The sequence below is a fragment of the Dermacentor variabilis genome, chromosome 11 (assembly GCF_050947875.1).
Source record: "Dermacentor variabilis isolate Ectoservices chromosome 11, ASM5094787v1, whole genome shotgun sequence".
Taxonomy (NCBI): Eukaryota; Metazoa; Arthropoda; class Arachnida; order Ixodida; family Ixodidae; genus Dermacentor; species Dermacentor variabilis.
The window spans coordinates 99,564,551-99,583,961 of NC_134578.1; the positions used below are offsets into that span (position 1 = coordinate 99,564,551).

The 19,411-nt window shown below is 45.6% G+C and overlaps 1 protein-coding gene across 1 annotated transcript in view; it reads right to left on the minus strand.

The window, feature by feature from the left end:
• LOC142564890 (uncharacterized) overlaps nt 1-19,411 on the minus strand; it is a 122,720-nt gene that overhangs the window by 14,466 nt on the left and 88,843 nt on the right. The window contains exons 5-6 of the mRNA XM_075676082.1: nt 12,108-12,211; nt 10,642-10,727 (exon numbers count right to left, since the gene is read on the minus strand). Coding sequence (XP_075532197.1) covers nt 10,642-10,727; nt 12,108-12,211 — 190 coding nt within the window. The remainder of the gene's footprint in view (nt 1-10,641; nt 10,728-12,107; nt 12,212-19,411) is intronic.

Below are 19,411 nucleotides of genomic sequence, written 5' to 3' on the forward strand. Positions count from 1 at the left end.
GCCTCGCTCGAAAACAGAGCTTGCGCTCGGTGCCCGACGCCTGATGAAGAGACCAGGCTGCGTGTCGTGTTACGTTCTGCATTGTTAATTAAACCGCATTACAGATTTCTAAACTATATACTGATGTATATACACTATACTGAAGGGCGACTTCAATGCCAGGGTAGGCAAGATGAGGCTGGAGACAAGTCATTAAGGGAATATGGCATATGCTCTAGGAATAGCAGGGAAGAGTTATTAGTAGAGTTTGGAGAGCAGAATATTATGCGGATAATGAATACCTTCTTCCGCCAGCGGGAAAGGCGAAACTGCACGTGGAGGAGCCCGAATGGCGAGACTAGAAACGAAATAGACTTTATACTCTGCGCTAACGCTGGCATCATACAAGATGTGCACGTGCTCGACAAGGTGCGCTGGAGAGACCATAGGATGGTAATAACTCGAATTAGCCTAAACATGAGGAGGGACCTGAAGAAACTGGTACTTAAGAAGCCGGTCAATGAGTTAGTTGTAAAAGGGAAAATAGAGGAATTCCGGATCAAGCTACAGAACAGCTATTAGGCTTTAACTCAGGAAGAGGACCTTAGTGTTGAAGGAACGAACGACAATTTTATGGGCATCATTAAAGATGTGCACTATAAGTCGGTTGTAACGCCGTTAGACAGGATACCAGCAAGCTATCGCAGGAGACGAAAAATCTGACAAAGAAATGTCAATGTATGATAGCATCTAGCCCTACAGCTAGAATAGAACTGGCAGAGCAATCCAAGTTAATCAACAAGCGTGAAACAGCTGACATAAGGAAGTACAGTATGGACAGATTTGAACATAGGAAGCCTAAAAGCAGTGAAGAAGAAACTAGGAATTGGCAAGAATCAGATGTATTCGTTAAGAGACAAAGCCTGCAATATCATTACTAATATGAATGAGATAGTTCAAGTCGCTGAGGAGTTCTATAGAGATTTATACAGTACCAGTGGCACCCACGACCACAATGGAAGAGAGATTAGTCTAGACGAATGCGGAATCCCACAAGTAACGCCGGAAGTAAACAACGCCTTGGGAGCTATGCAAAGAGGGAAGGCAGCTGGGGAGGATCAGGTAACAGCAGATTTGTTGAGGGATGGTGGGCAGATTGTTCTAGAATAACAGGCCACCCGCTATACGCAATGCCTCATGACCTCGAGTGTACCAGAATTTTGGAAGAACGTTAACACAAACCTAATCCATAAGATAGGGGACGCCAAGGACTTGACAAATGATAGGCCGATCAGCTACTGTCCGTTGCCTAAAGAGTGTTTACTTAGGTAATCGCAAATAGAATCAGGAACATCTTAGACTTCTGTTAACCGAAGGACCAGTCAGGATTCTATAAAGGCTACGCAACAGACCATATTCATACTATCAATCAGGTGATAGAGAAATGTGCGGAATATAAGCAACCCCTTGATATAGCTTTCTTTGATTACGAGAAAGCGTTTGATTCAGTGGAAACCTGAGCAGTCATGGAAGTATTACGGAATCAGGGTGTAGACGAGCCGTATAAAAATACTGAAAGATATCTATATCGGCTCCACATCCACCGTAGTCCTCCATAAAGCAAGCAACGAAATCCCAATAAAGAAAGGCGTCAGGCAGAGAGATACGACCTCTCCAATGCTATTCACAGCGCGTTTACAGGAGCTATTCAGAGACGTGGATTGGGAAGAATTGAGGATAAGAGTTAATGGAGAATATAGTAAGTTGCGATTCGCTGATGATGTTGCCTTGTCAGGGCACCAATTGCAATGCATGCTCACTGACCTGGAAAGGCAAAACAGAAATGTGGATCTAAAAATTAATCTGCTGAAAACTAAAGTAATGTTTAACAGTCTCGGAAGAGAACAGCCGTTTACAATAGTTAGCGAGGCACTGGAAGTTGCAAGGGAGTACATCTACTTAGGGCATGTAGTGATCGCGGATGCGGATCACGGGACTGAAATAATCGGAATAAGAATGGGCTGAGGTGCCTTTGGTAGGCATTCTCAGATCATGAACAGCAGGTTGCCATTATCCCTCAAGAGAAAAGTGTACAACAGCTCCGTCTTACCAGTACTCACGTACGGGGCAGAAACTTGGAGGCTTACGAAAAGGGTTCTACTTAAATTGAGGACGACGCAACCAGCTATGGAAAGAAAAATGATGGGTGTAAGGTTAAGGCATAAGAAAAGAGCAGATTGGGTGAGGGAACAAACGCGAGTAAAAGACATCTTAGTTGAAATCAAGAAAAAGAAATTGGCGTGGGCAGGACATGTAATGAGGAGGGAAGATAACCGATAATCATTAAGGGTTACGGACCGCATTTCAAGGGAAGGGAAGCGTAGCAGGGGCGGCAGAAAGTTAGGTGCGCGGATGAGATTAAGAATTTTGGAGGGACGACATGGCCACTATTAGTACATAACCGGGCTAGTTGGCGAAGTATTGGAGAGGCCTTTGCTCTGCAGTAGGCGTAACCAGGCTGATGATGATAATGATTATGATGTATTTGGTGGAGCTTGCTGGATTCTCCTCATACTGGAACTCTGTAGTGAGAAGTAGCCTCCCATCATGCCTGACGACGCGAGCGAAACACCTACGAAGGCCTCGTCCAACCTTCTCTGTTCCGGCTTGTTGCGTCAACGAGATCCAGCAATGTTCGGTGGCTCCGACGAAAACGACGTCGAAGACTCGCTCTTATGAACGCGGGAGTGCCCACAACTAATGGGGCGATGATCATGAGTTGAACAACGCAGTCTTCTACCTCACGGTCGTCGCGAACTTGTGGTTCCGCAACCACGAAGCTGACCTTCTCGCCTGGTTCGACTTCATGACGGGCTTCGCGCAAGTTTCAGTAGCCACACGATGCGGAAAGATCACGCCGAAGAGTGGTTGCATAAGCGTTCCCAGCAGCCCGGTGAGAATTTCGACTACATTGAAAACGTCGTCGACCTTTGCAAGCGCGTCAATGAACCAATGACCGAATGCGATAAGGGCTTTCATATTTGAAAGGGCTTTCATATATTTCATATTTTTCATGTTTTGTGTAATTAGCAGAGAACTTTATCACTCGCAAAGGAAAGTAACGGGACCCTTGTCTCCCCTGTCGCTCCTTATAGCAAGCGCATGGCATATTACCCCTGTTACTGCACGCAATACCTGCATAACGATTCAAGTACTCATGCACACAGTCGAAATTTTTGTTCTGTCTTCTCGTTCATGCATAATCTTGGGGTGGGACTTTCTTTCCTATCACAACGCCGTCAGTGACTGTTCTCGCGCCGAAGTCGAATTTTTACCGCTTCCTGACGCCTAACATCGTGATGCTCATGATTCCGGCGTCAAGCTGCTCGTTGCTCCCGACACTACGACACCTCCGCACTTAAATGTGATTGCCTGCTCCAATGGTGTTAGATACCATTGCTCTTTTTACACCACGGCGTGTTTTTGTTCATCGACGATTTTCTCTTCCCCTCGCTGTCATCTCTGTCAACGGGAGCTTCACACATATGGTTGTTCCGACGGTTATGCCTCCCCCTTCACTTTTTGTCACGGTGAGTGCATTGGGCGTCTCGAGCGCATCGACTCTATAATCAACTTCGACGTACTTCTTGATGGCACTTGCTCCGAGATCTGTACACTGGCTTGTTTTCCTGCTTGCCCCCTGTGTCGACGGGACGTCTTCGACAGCTGTATGGATACAAACCTGAGCCTCGCACAATGTTCCCAGCTTCTCAACCTGCTTCGCAAGTACTTCACTTCATTCGACTGTCAACAAGCGGCTTCGGACCGCACATCAGCGGTGTGTCACGAGATTGATGCCGGTGGCCACGCTTCGCTGCGCCAACGACCTAATCGTGTGTCACCCACAGAGCGCCGTGCTATTCGAGACCAAGTCAGCGATATCCTTCAGCGCGGAGTTGTACAATCTTCAAACTGTCCCAGCGCGTCCTGTAGTGCTTGGGAAGTGAAAAAATGGGTCCATCCGGTGTTACTTGGCCTATCGCGGTCTTAACAAAATAACGCGCAGAGACGTATGTCCTTTGGTGCGCATTGACGACGCCCTCAATTATTTGGAAGAAGGGGACTACTTTTTCTCATTACACTTAAGTTCCGGCAATTCGCAAGTGCCCATGGCTTGAGTCAATCGCCCAAGGACTGCTTTTTGTAACAGCAGACGGTCTGTATCAACTTCTCGTTACGCCGTTTGGTCTTTGCAATGCTCCTGATACTTAAGAACGGATGATGGGCGATCGCCTTCGTCGTCTAAAACGAAAGACGTGCAGATGTTACGTTGAGAACGTGGTCGTCTTTTTTCCTTACTTTGCCTGCCACCTGTGCCGTCTCGAGCAGCTCTTGCAGTGCTTAATTAACGCAGACTTCCAACTCAATATTAAAATAATTTCGCTTTGAGCCAAGCAACTAACGATAATCAGACAAGTGATTTCGAAAGGGCATTTTACGCGATGCTTGTACACTTCGCGATGTCACCAATTTCCCGAATCCGGCTACACTGAAGGAACTTGAAAGCTTCATTGGGTTCTGCTCGTACTTTCATCGTTTTACGAAGAATTTCCTTCTATCATTGCTCCGTTAACACAGCTCCTGCGAGGCGACATCGGGCTTTCTACCGGATCCCTAGCTTGCGACGACACGCTTACCACATTGCGCCGTCTGCTCACATCGCGAGCGCCGTCTGCTCATATCGCTCGCATCCTATGCTGCGCCATTTCGACCCCATAGCTCCAGCAAAAGATCACACAAACGCCAGCGGAGTAGGACATGGAGCACCATGCCTGGTCAGCGCAAAAGTGGATACGGTGAATATGTAGTAGCCTACGCCAACAGGACACTAACCAATCCCGAATCCAGTTACTCCGTCACTGATAAGAAGTGGTAAACTATCATTTGGGCCCTCGAAAAATGTCGACCATAATCCCACGGCCGTCCATTTGATGTCGTTACTGACCACCGCGCCCTGTGTTGGCTGTCGACATTGAAAGACCCATCAGGCCGCCTCTCCCGCTATGCCCTCCGGTTACAATATTTCGACATGCGCGTTACCCATTCATCTGGCCGCAAACACACCGACACGGACGCTCCCTCTCGCTCCTGTACGTCAAGTGCCACGGCTTGGCTTTCTGTCATTGACTCTGTGTTTTTGTCACGAGCGCCCATTGATATGGCTGCGGAGCAACCCAAAGGTCCGTGGATTGCGGCTCTTTCTGACTGCTTACCTGACTCCACGGCGACTCGCCCTTCCCGAACTCTCCGCCGTCAAGCTGCCCCCTGTGCGGGCGCGGGATAGATTGCTCTATCGCCACAACTACGCTGTCAGCAGTCGAAAGAGGTTGTTAGTCGTCTCTGACCATCTCCGCGTTCCATGTAGACCCACAACGCGCCCACGCTGCCCTCTTCTGTACATACACCAGGCTCCACTTGTGCTTTTATTGGCTTGGGACGTACGCCTTTTGTCAGACGTACGTCCGCTCACGTTCAGAACACCAACGCCGCTAGTCTCCTGCTCGGCGTCCTTGTGGTCCCTTGCAGCCAATCCCGCCCCTCGCGACCATTTTAACGCGTAGACATCGACCTCTACGGCCCTTTGCCCTGCACACCTGCTGGGAATTGATAGATTGTTGTCGCTGTAGATCACCTTACGCGGTTTGCAGAAACGGCTGCCCTACCAAACGCCACAGCCCGCGATGTTGCGTGCTTCCTATTTTAGTGACAGAGGACGTGTCTTCCTTTCTGAGGTGGTTAACGCGCTCCTTACTGCATGCCGTACTCTTTATTGCACCACTTCTGCCTGGGTGACTCAGTCGCACTTTGGATGATTGAATCTTATGCAGTATGTCTGTGCCCTCCAGGACTCATTTGTTATCCTCACTTTTGGATTTCGGCCCAGCCGCCTTGTTCCGAATGAAGGCGAAAATTTTTCTATTGTGAATCTCGGGGGCAGGCAGAACTTTAAACGTTCTCGGGGAGTTCCCTTGCTTCTGTCGGTAACTTCGCGCTCCCAATTTGGGGGACAACCTGATTGGTGGGTTAAGGTACAGGTTTTTTTTTCTGAACAGGAGCGGGAAAGGTTTGCGCCACAATCAAGTGGCTGGTTGGCACATTAAAGTTCTAGGCGACATGTTCGATGGTATCGTGACGCAGGTGCTTCTTCAACGCGTACCGTGGGTCGTTCCAGAGGCATACTTGATGCGGATTTTCGGCTCGGAGATTGCGGCACAAAATGAGACCCTGGTTCAGAGAATGTGGTACAGAACCGACGAGGAGTGCTACTTTCGGAGAGAGGACATTGTTCTTCATGGCGAACAATAGCAGGGTATGGACATAAGCCGGGACTAGAAGTCTTGTGCACTCATCCAATTCGGCGCTGGACGGCCCAAACTAAAGCTACAAAAGGGCCCACTGTAGAAGAAATATAATGAACAAGAGTGCTAAATTCAGTTAACTGATTGAACAACATTATGTACAGGACAAACAGCGAACTGATGAGCACCAGCGGAAGACGACAACGTGAATGCGGAATATTAGCAAGTGGTTTTATTCGAGGAACAGAAATTCGGAAAAGAAAAAAGCGGAATGCAATAAAACGTGAATGTAAACGCCCAAAAATGTACTGCACAACTGATCTCATGATAACTGTCGATATCAGTGCGAATAGCAATCGAGCAATGTAGCGGCCGACCAATTACCGGAGTAGCGTTTGTGTAACACGTGTTGTGGTATCTCAGAGACTTTTGTTGCTTCGGCTGTGTGCCACGTATCCTAATATCATTCCATTTTCTTATGGCACTCACTAGCCAATGTCGCCCACGAGCATAGAGACATGACCGCTACTCTATGAGGTTAACACAATGACGATGGAATGAGAAAGAACGAATGATTTTGGTGAAACTGCGAAGTCATGTAACGGCAGTAGCGTTACGACAAGGATATTTCGATTCTTAAATTATGAGAAAGGTATAACGAAGACATCAGCAAAAAACAAAAAAAACGTCACGGCGACTGTGTGAAAACGATGAAGTGACGGCAACCGGATGAGGGAACGAGAATGACAACGATGCATGACACCACAAACACTGCAATGACGGTATGATAATGGATGTATGACAATATATGTGCTATGACGGCGTAATGATGACGATGGCATAATCACGATTCAGTGAAGACTGCATGATTACCATAGAATGACAAACACGGAAAGACGTCGAGGGATCGGCGAAGGTGGTATGACCACTACGGCATGACGACAGCGGTATGATAAAAAATTATCGCAATGACGACATGACGACAGTAGGATGTCGGAGATGCATCGATGATGACGGAATGGCCACGACGGCACCATGACAACGCTATGAGGACAAAAGCATGACGACTATGCAGTGACAGCGCATACGTCACAGCGGCATGATGACAGTGGTGCCGAGGAGTGCATCATGTGAATGACGCGGCATTAACTGCGTCAGAAGAGCTGTATAGCGAAGATGCGGTGACGAAGACTGCATGACAAGAGTCGGATCACGAAGCTGCACTGACGATGATGACACGACCACGACGGCATCACGACGACGGTGTGAGAATGGAGGCATGATAGCTAATGTTTGATGATTATGGCCTGACAAGAGTGACATAATCACGAGTGAATAACGACACCATGATTATAAAAGAGTAATGAAGAAAGATTAACGTCGATGGAATGGCGAAGGCGGTGTGACGAAAACTGCATAACGACAACGAAGTGAGGTTACAGAAGCGGTTTTGTTAAAACGACAGCGTGACGACGATGGTGTGATCACGGCAAGACGAGAGTAAGATGACAAAGCGGGGATGCAACGACCACGACGGCATAACCACCCTGAACACATACCTAGCTGCGCAAACTAGTAGCCAACTTCGACCACTGCGTCGCAGTAGTTAGCATGACGACAGCATGACACGAGTCAGATAACGAAGCTGTAACAAAAGCTATTGAATGACCAGGAAGGCGTCACTTTTGCTGGGGGACAGCGCATGCATGACGACTGAATGATGAATATAGCATGACGATGATGAGATGGCGAGTGTCCGATGAGAAAAGTGGAATGATGCGATGCTACGAAGCCGTCGATGTCACCACAACGTAACCATACATAGTGGCCCAAGCTATGAGACACCTTGGAGCACTGGGTCAGGTTAGAAAGCGAAACGATGACGGCAGGACAATAGTAAGATCACGAAGCTGCACATGCGACAACATAGCAGTCACGACGCCGTCATTACCAGGATCACATACCTACTGACACAAACATTTTGACAAGTCGTAAGAGGCCAGTAGATAGAGATAGACAGATAGATAGATAGGCAGGCTCAAAACGGCTAAAGTAGGCAAAGAATCCTGTTCGCATTAAAAGAAACAGATAAAGCAGCTAGTTGTAAATTATCGAGCGGGGAAAGAACTACGGCCGGCCGGCCACCATCACTAACCCCTTTTATCATACAGGCGAATTGCTTGCACGAATAAGTGCCTTTTCAACCGGCCTTTAGGACCTGTGTTGCTCCTAACCCTACAATGCACTGCTTGGAACTCTCCATGAAGGCATCAGGACATATATATGACAATTAGGCAACTCAAGTTTCCAGAAGTCACGCAAGACCAGCCATGATCAAAATTACGGATGTCCTTTTTTCTGCATTCGTACTTCGAATTAAGGATGCCTGTAGTCATAAAAAGAATACCCGCCGTGGTTGCTCAGTGGCTATGGTGTTGGGCTGCTGAGCACGAGGTCGCGGGATCGAATCCCGGCCACGGCGGCCGCATTTCGATGGGGTCGAAATGCGAAAACACCCGTGTGCTTGGATTTAGGTGCACGTTAAAGAACCCCAGGTGGTCAAAATTTCCGGAGTCCTCCACTACGGCGTGCCTCATAATCAGAAAGTGGTTTTGGCACGTAAAACCCCAAATATTATTATTATTATCATAAAAAGAATGAATGCGTTGCCATGGCTTCCTGCACAGGGTCCGTGCTAAGCGGGGGTTTGTTGGCACAATACAACAGGCACTTGGAAGTCGAATAAGAACAGCTGCCATCTCCAAGATATGTAGATAGGCGGATGACAATCCGACTGTTTTGTTTTCAAAACTTCGACTACCTTTCTCGCTGAAGTGGAAAAAAAATTAGGTATTCTTGCAGCAGCCTTTTCTGCCCACTCCTAAAAAAAGTACTACATGAACTCCAGTATTGGTACCTCCGCATGGCACTCTATTTAAAGAAGGACCGCGTATGTGGTCCTGACAGTGTGTGTGTAGTGTTTGTGGGCTTGGTAATACCAATCTCCACGCGAGCGTCATGATAAAACAAGTTGTATACTATAAAGCATGCACTATTGCGTAGGCGTTCGTCGGGTTTCTATTCAGTATGTGGGTGATAGCTACTCCTATGACGGGAGTTCAGTAGTATAGACTAGGCGTCTTTTAGCAATGGATATAGAGAGTGGAGATGAATGGATATTTGAATGTTACGTAGGCGCCTCAAGCTCTTAGAAAAAAGAATATTACGACCCTCTGCTCAGGGCCTTACACGCGCCACTATCACGGATGTTTACCTAGCCTGTCATAATTGTGAGTGCTCTATCTAACTCATTTTAGAGCGCAGCTCTTTGGCGTCCGTTCCTGGGTTTCGCGTCGGCGTCGTCGTCGGCGTCGTCGTCGGCCTCGTAACCAGCTCCGCCCCCCTTTCATCCCCCCAGCGCTAGCAGCGACCGACTGATACCGCTGGATGCCGCTGACGCCGCTAGAGAGTCAAGATAACGTGACTGCATAGAACACCGTCGCCGCCATGCAGAAAGAGGAGGAAAGGGTCCCCCCCCCCCCCCCCCTGTTCTTGTGTGGCGGATAGCTGGGGTTGACTCACTATCGCCGTCAGCGGCATCAGTCAGTCGCTGCTATCTCTTCCCTCCTCCCTTTATCGTGTTGTCCGCTTGCTGCGCGCGCTTCTGCCCCCATCGTTTGCCGCTGGGTGTACACGCCGCCCCCCTCCGCTTCCGCTTACTGCTGGTTGCTCTCGACGGCGGCGATGAGCCTCCGCTTCGGCGGCGCGAACTGCAGGGTCTTCTCGGCGGCGGCGATGAGCTTCTACTTCAGCCTCGCTTACTGCTGGTTGCTCTCGACGGCGGAGATGAGCCTCCGCTTCGGCGGCGCGAACGGCAGGGTCTTCTCGGCGGCGGCGCTTAGCCTCTGCTTCCCCCACGGCTGTGACAACCTCGCGAGGCACTTGTATAGATCTCGTCTTTGAGAATCAAGCATTGGTGTACCAAGTCGAACATATATCAGTCTATTTCTCCGACCACAAAGCTTCCTTCATGACTGTCAAGAACTGTTAGTGGAGTCTTTGTTAAAGGAATACGTGTGAAAAATAAAAAAAAATTATGTGATAGCGCATACATGTGTTGCTCGATTTCTTTGCCTCAATCTATCCAAAAGGTGAAACAGCTTATTTGCTGCGCTCACATTTCGCATTAGGAAGTAACGTAATCGTCGGTAATTTTTTTTCGGTTGCTTAACACATTTTAATTTAAATCGTAGAAAGCAGATATGTAGTGTAATTCTATATTCAGGATAAGTGTAATACTTACGCTGCAGATTTGTCTACTAAAACACATTCGAAAACACCAACGGTTCCTATTGGAACCCTGTGCTCTTTAAGGTACGATTTTGTCCCCTAAAAAATAAAACACCCGTAGTGAATATCAGTTATTAAAATTTATGTTATACCGCCCTAATTAATTGTTCATAGATCTCAGTGCACATCGCACAAACTCGCTTCGAACAAATAACACTGCACGAGAGAATGGCTCGACTTCTTTTAAATTTTCCTTTAGATAAATATCTCGGACATTAGGAGCTGAAGCGCTCGAGAAAAGAAATGTGCGTTTATTCGGCTTGTCAAGGCGGGGCTCGTAAAAAGTTGCGTTGTCTAACACTTTTGTTGCCTGTGAAATTGTGCTCACTTTCGGGGCTCTTAAGTTTCAAAGTTTTTTTTTTTTTGATACGTAGTAGTAGATGGAGAATGAATGCGCCGACGAAGCTGCTCTATGTGCTCATGAAGACGGTGTGCATAGAACCTATTCCGCTGTAAAGAACAGATTCAGTTGCGCAACTGCGAGGCCTTGTATATGATGCGTCACACTCATCGTGGTACACACTTAACTTTCCAGCACACACGTCTACATTGACTGGATCCCCCTGTCTGCAGCTTCATGCTACACCTGGACTATGGCGACCCGAGACAACGGTACTTTACCAATCGTGGCTCGGCGTCGCATTTACGAAATCGTTTGCTTTCCGCATTGGTTGGGACGATAGCGCTCCGTCTGACCACTGCGGCGACGAGACAACTATCGAACAATTTCTTTGTCATTGTGCCCGATCCAGCGGGCACAGGCAGTCACTCACGACCGCGCGGGTGCGTCTTGATAACCGGTCGTTGTGGGAGCAGACAGTCCTGGAACGCCGACCTATGCAGTCGGCACACCATAAGACTTTGAAGACACTCTTGAAATTGTTTACGTTCTAGTGGCCTGTTGGAGGGACGGTACTTCTCATGCACGTTCAGGACATTCTCTAAATTTTTTTCGTTTCTTTACTTTTTCTCTCCACTGTTCTTTCCGCCTTTCGTTTCCTGTTACCCTTCTCTCAGAAGAGGGTAGCACACGAGAATCTTATCTTTTCACCACTATGCCTTTCCTGTCCCGTTTATATATCTCTCTTTCATACCGCTATTTTATGCGAGCACTTTGAGCATGCCGGAACGGTAATCTCAGGAGAGCTTTGCTTCGAAACATGGAAAACAATTATAAATAAAACGAGCATCGCTTTTAACACAAACTACGTTGTCAGCAAAGATATTACAGAGGAATGGCTATGCCGCTTTGAGAAACGGGATATGCACATGAAGATTTCCGCCGGACCTAGGCATTATAAAAAATTCGCGTTTTTTTCCTTGAGGAGGGCAAATAAAATTTCTTTATTTTTAAATTTCATATAAAAAAATCATTGTTATGTCGCAATTTTAAATATATCTAATGAAACGAAAGCTTACCCAATAGTTAGATACTTGTAGTCCCTCCGGCGGATCCTCATATGTAAAATGTATAGAGAGAAGTTTTTGTTGCTTAGTCTGGATGGTGAAATCCCAGGTGTAGCCTGTGAAAAGGAAACATGAAACGTTATTCTACAACGAACGAGTCAACAAAAACGTAGATTGGGCACATTCTCTAGCTTTACATCTGCCTAATTTTCTGAGTATTTCATGTTGTGTGGTCCCAGATTGCTTTTCCTGGAAAACTTTCTTCATTCCTAAGAAGCATTCTCGTTTTTTTGTTTTACATTTCCTTTTTCGAGGAACGGTAGAAGCTGGAGCAAGTTTTGTAACAATTTGTGCACAAGTTACAAATAGCTTTAGCAACAAGAACCATGTGGGGAAATGGCGAAAAAAGATAGCAACGGTGACTCCAAACACCGCATCATATGATGGTTTTAAAGAATTACAGTTAATGGTAGTAGTAAGCGTATTATTTCGCTTACCCTGCCCACAGCATTAGGATGCACCAGGAATGTATTTAGATGCATCGGTGTTTATCTCGAACGAAGCATTGAACTCCAGAAATGTAAGCACTCGATTCCGAAGTTACAGTGTGTACGAGTTCCTAGTAGTCCATCCTGCAGTGTTATGCCCATACCTAGCGAACATAATACTTCTTCAGTCCTGGGTAGCATTAGGCTACCGCATTAACATATCTGGTAATTCCCCTTAAGTACCCAGCATGTGCAGAACATGTCAAGACGAGTTGACGACCCAAGAGGAGACAACACAAGACGAGTTGATATTATGTGTATTTGCCAGGCTTAATAGTCATTGCACCTACTCCTGTATTAAGCTCGTTGTTTTACCTTCAAACACTCTTCCAAAGACAGCTGCCGTTAGTTTGAAGCATTAACTTGAAGGATTAACCGAACGCTTTCCCGATGCCGCCAGTACTGTGGCAGCCAGGGAACACCGGCTCCAACAACATCGATCAGCACAATGGCAACCATTCGTACAAAGAATACCTCAAGAACATGAGATCACAAGCGATGTAATGTGAAATCATTCCACTGTTACTTTATTCCAATCTCCTGACGTCAATTGACGGAACCACCTGCGCAAGCGTGGGTGATGGCCTGCCACGTTACTTGAGCATCCCCAGTCAAACTCTTTCCTTGTTTTCAAGCGGCCAGCGATGGAACCGTTAACATACATCCTGGCGAGCATTAAAAGCAGTTTTCAGCAGCACATGGTGTGATTTCGTGTCATCAATTTTGCCTCTTATCTTGAGATACACGGTTCAGGATTCCGGCATGACTGGTAGATGGCGTGCTAGAACGTACGAGAAGATGTGCTTCTACAATACAAGCGGTTATGGCCTCACCATGGCTGCAGGCATAGAGCTAAAGCAAATGTTGATAGAGGCGCACGTAACCTATCGTCCAAAGTTTCGTACTGTTTTCTTGGCCTGTTTTCGTGATTTCAGCCAATTTGAGCTGCGCACTGAAGCTACCGCAGTGCCTCCTGCTCAGCTGAGTAGGAGGCACCCCTGCGAAAATGGCCATGACCTTTGTGTTTCATGTATGTTTCGTTCTTGTGCCCTATGTGGTCTTTCTGTTCCCTTGTATTTCATGGGAACTTGAGGAAACATATTTCGTATGTACTGGATCTTTAGTTATGCTTGCATACGACTCGAAGCATTTTCTGGCAACAGTGACAGAATTGACTGTACATCTGCTAAACGGTTCCTGCTTCACATTGCAGATATGCCGCCCATGAAAGCCCGAAAACCGTATCAGCATCGCTGGTGAACCGGCCTACAATAAGGGCGACGAATGACTGAGCTGGGTAACTGCGCAAACCCGGATCATTCCTGTTCAAACGACGCTGAACACCAGGACCTCGTGACCAACTTACAGCCTATAAAGACGGTAATGCTCCGGAGAGAATCATTTGGCCGCAGTGACAGCATCGACTGTACATCTGTTAAACGGTTCCTGCTTCACATTGTAGGTTTTTTGCTCATGAAACCCCAAAACCGTATCAGCATCGCTGGTGAGCCGGCCTACGATAAAGGTGACGAACGACTGAGTTGCGCAACTGCGCAAAGCCGGATCCTTCCTGTTCAAACTGCGATGAACACCAGGAACTCGTGACCAACTTACAGCCTATACAGAAGGCAATGCTTGGGAGAGACATTTGGCAGCAGTGACAGCATAGACTGTACATCTGCTAAACGGTTCCTGCTTCACATTGCAGGTTAGCATTCTGTTTTCTTGCCTCTTCAAACCTCTTTTGAAGTTTCGCTGTCACTGCTGCCACAGTGTACCACAGCGTGTGTCTATAGTGTTTATCCGGTTGTGTTAAGGTTTGCAAGTGTGCGTAGTTAAGTGTAGAAATATCTTCTGGCAACCTCTGTCGGACATTGCTGAAGCCTTGTTTGAAAAGGCGCCAGCTAGCATTAAAGAGGTATCAAAGGTGCTGGTTGAGATGACCTCGAAATTTGTTGAAGCAAAGGGGGACCTAAAGAAAGGATATGAACAAGAATGCGACGAATAACTCATGAAAGCTGAGCTCACTTCCATCCGCCAATCGGTCGGGTACAAGAACGAAGACTTTGAAGATTACCGCAAAGAAATCAAAAGCCTTCGACTTGAGCCTAATTATATGAGATAGCAGGGCCTGGAATGCAAGAAAGGGAACCTAAGACTAAACAAGGAGCTGCAGGAAACGACAAATCAGCTTATTAAGTTAAAGCAATACAGCAGGCTCAATAACCTTGAATTAAAAGGTATACCAAAGGTTGACAATGAAGACGTCCTCTGAACAATGGCAAATATTGCATCTTCCTTGTGCTTCCAGCTTTGTGATGGTGACATTGACGCAGCTCACCGCGTCCCATCGAAGAAGAATGCGCCTCCAAACGTAGTTGTGATGTTCAGATCTAGATCAGTTCGTGACAAACTGTTGGAGGCAGTCAAAAGAAGCGACTGAATACAGCCATGCTGGGTTTTCGGAATAGCGATCCAGTTTACATAAACGAACAGTTGTGCCCCGAAAACAAAATCTTGCTTGGAAAAGCCATCCAACAATAACGAGAGAAAGGATGGAAATTTGCATGGATTTCTGAGGGGAAAATACTAATGCGGAAATCTGACAACTCCGGAGTAATGCATCTAACACGTGAAGAAGACCTACCAGAAATAGTTTAATATTTTTTGTAACTGCGCACCCTATTCGTTAACAATGGCTTATTCAATCAAACAGATTGAAAATCTTTGTAGAGCAAAATCTAGATCAGTTCTTCATTGCAATATGCGTAGTAGTAATAAAAACGTAGACGTGCTTTCTGCTTTCCTGTCTGTAAATGCACCTTGGTTGAGTGTCATTGTAACAACTGAGACGTGGCTGCAGAAAAGTGAAACAATCAGTCTTCCAGGTTACTGAACGTGATTGACCGGGTGACTCACGTTCACGCGGGGGTGGCGTTGCATTGTTTGTAAAAGATAATATATCGTAAAGTTGCAGCGACCACATATAGTTGCAACGACATTGAGTCTATTTTCATTCGGCTAGAGTATGACGTCATCATTGGTGCAGTTTATCGGCCACCGAGCGGTAACCACGTAGCATTTCTCGATAAGCTGGAAACAATTTTCTGCGCTCTGTCAAAGCAGCGAAATTAACCAGTTATTATAGTAGGCGACATGAACATAAACACATATAGCATGCATAACCGTGGGTATAGCTATTTGTTGTAATCTTAAAGCTATCGTATATATGCCTTATAAGGCAGAGTTACGATGCCTTATAATTAAGACATCTTCGTCTTTAATTGATCACGCGTTAACAAATCTAGACACGGGGGTTATCGGAGGCGTTTACCTAGAGCCCATCTCTAATAATCTACCTATCTTTGCCGCTTTGGAACATCCAACTAGTACCAGGGAAAGAAGAAACAGCATTGCAATAAAATAGATTAGAAGGTATTACAAGAAGAAATTCTTCGCATTAAATTCAGTGAAATATTCAACGAGGATATCAACATTGAAATAACTAACCTAGTTGCGTATCTCAATGTCGCTGTAGGTAGGAGTAATCGCAAGGTCTCGAAGGGTCGACATGATACACCCATGTGCCCTTGTTTGACTGAGCACACACTACAAACACATAAGGCCAAGGAATACTGGCATGAAAAATGGCGCCTAATAAAGATAATATATACTACTTGCAGCAATTCAACGTATAGCCAAATCAATCTATCGCTATGATTCGATCGCGTGAAAGGGTGTATTATGTTTACCTAATCACACAGACCACTGGTAGCACAAAAGAAGCTGTGGGAAATTAAAAACGAAATCATAGGAAAACAACGCAAGCTAACTGTACTTTCCGAAACCACTGATAAAGACTTTGTAGAGAATTTTATCACATACTTCGCACGTATCAGTCCATCCCTGGCTGAAAAGTTTAGTAAATCAGAAAAGATACCTATCTTGCAGAGTCCCGTACCTAACACTTTCGTTATGTATACCATTGAAATTGAAGACGTGATGGAAATAGTCAGTAAGATGTCAGCTTCTAAAGCCTCTGGAGTGGATGTTATTTCTATTCTAATGAGAACAGAGACTCTAGATATATTTGGGCCAATATTATGCCACCTGCTTTACCACTCCGTGAACTGCTCTAGATATCCGTCTCAGCTGAAGATTGCTAAGGTGATCCCTATCTTCAAAGATGGAGACCGAAGTGACCCTTGAAATTACTGGCCAATATCCGTGCTCAGTGCCATTAATACTATATTTGAAAAAATTCTAACGCATCGGTTCCACAAATTTATTGATAAGTACAAGTTTATCTGCTCACAGCAACATGGCTTTCGTCCGAATCATTCAACTTCGTCAGCAGTTTGAACGCTAACTCAAATGATTATTGTAGCTCTGAAAAATAATATACTTGTGTGAGTCATACTCCTGGACATAAAAAAGCCTTCGATGCAGTTGATCACAGCATACTCCTACACAAACTACAACATTATGATTTTCGCGGTTGCTCATTAGACCTTCTTACTGACTACCTTTATGAACGAGTGCAAGTAGTCAGAATGACCAATGTTAAATCATCACTTAACCGTACGCGCACTGGGGTCCCTCAAGGATCCATCCTCGGACCCCATTTATTTTTATTATGCATTAACGACTTCCCCCTTATTTTTGGTACAATTGACGCCCTTATGTACATCGACGACACTTGTAGTAACAGCCGACAAAATTTGTGATCTGGAAACTAAAGCAAACGAAGTGTTGAAAAAAGCAAGTGAATGGTTTTCAATGAAAAAAACTTACGAGTAACGGTAACAAAACCAAATATGTGGTATTTCGAACTCGTAACACTACCTTGGCTGCTAAATCATTAGATTTAGAAAAACGATTTTCCATTAGACGAAGTCAACTCATTTCAATACCTTGGCGTGATTTTCCACAGCAATCTGCACTGGCAAGAACAAACAAGCGCAGTTTGTGAAAAGCTCCCATCAGGATGCTATGCCCTCCCACAAGAATGACATAATCTCGGTACTAACACACTGCGTATTTTATATTTTGCACTCATCCATAGCCATATCACATATTGCAATGAATCATGGGGTAGGACACACAAAACTTATCTTGAACCTGTACGCAAACTACAAAAGCGCGCCCTGAGAATAATCACCCATTCATGTTGCGATGAACCAAGTCTGACTTAAATATAGAATGAATGCTTTGCCGTATCATAAGATTCACGAATTAAAAATTGCCACGTGTGTCTCCAACATTGTTAAAAACAACCTGCCTTTTCATGTTTCTATATTTTACTCATCTTTTCGTGCGACCAGAAATCAAACGTGCTGTAATTTTAATCTTCCTTCAACTAAAAATATTTACCGACAACGTTTGCTACTGTTTTCAGGGTCAAACATTTGAAATAAACTACTAGCAGAAATAAAGCAAGCAAATAATTTTACATCCGTGCTTAAGAAATACTTGCTTAGCCTCATTATTGCTTTTGAATGTGAACAATCTTGATGTCCTTTCTTTTCTTTACTAAGTCGCTGAAACGTGCTGAACATGTCTAAGTAGTGCTTCAATTTTGTCGAGATTAATAAAGTTTGTTCATTACTATGCAGGAATTTGCCTGAAATCCACCTAACTAGTGTATTATGTGTTTACGTAGAAATGTTGAATAGTATGACATGCTTTTCACTGTTTCGCCTTTCATTATGTATGCTCGTTCAATTTAATGGTATGCGACAAATACGTGTATGCACGTGATGTATCTTGCTTGCTTTATACTTGCAATTGTTATTCATTTTTCATTGGACCCGCAACTAGCCTGTGGCTGTGGGTCCAACCAGTTTTGGTATTTGTGTATGTTCTATGTCTGCAAATAAAGAGTTGAATTGAATGGAAACTTAATCCTTTCGGTAGTATGTGTCCTTTGTGTTTACGGCAGGATGTTACCTGTATGTACACTCTGTTACCTAGCTCTGCCCTCCTTGGAGTGCACATCCAGGTAAGATAGAGTGCAGACAGTGATCATCTGTTTAGACATGTCAGAGATAGATAATGTACCTGTAAAATGTAGTATTTCCTGGCATCTACAGGTAAAGAGCATGGGGGGGGAGAGCTCGGCCTTTTCGGACTTACGGTCTGGTTATTATGCCTTCCCTCTCTTACTTTACGAAAATATTTTAATGCACTAAAGATCGCGCGCTAACAATTGCAGAACCTACGGCCGCTGGTAGAGGTGCATTTCTTTAGAAAACTACGTGTGATTGCTCTGTTGGCATTAGCAGGGGTACGGCAGCGCGGATCCAGCAAATGCCTGCTTGGGCGCACAGCTGAATAATTTGTAACTTTAAGTGGGCTGAGTAGTGAAAGTTCTATACAGAGCATGGCCCTATTTATTTATTTTCGCGTGCATGCAAGCAGTACGCCTCTTTCACTTCCGCCAAAGCTGCAGCTGCCGTAGCAAACGGGCCGTCATGACGTTTTGCCGCCTTTTTTCCATATGGTACAAACAAATATTTACCGCGGATTCTAGTTGTGGTCGCATATTCTCCTAAACAGAACACTTAGCGCCGGTGTTAACACATAGGCGGTGATCAGCAATTTCTGCTTGGCGGGTCTCGCAGTTACCCGTAGACGCGGTCCGCCTTTGCAAGCAGATGGAGCTGCACAGGCTGCGCGCTGATTGGCTCGTGTCCGCCAGCCAATGTTTGCGCCTAGTCCACCTGAAATCCCTCTATATGCTTCACAAAAGTGACAGCACACCCAGGT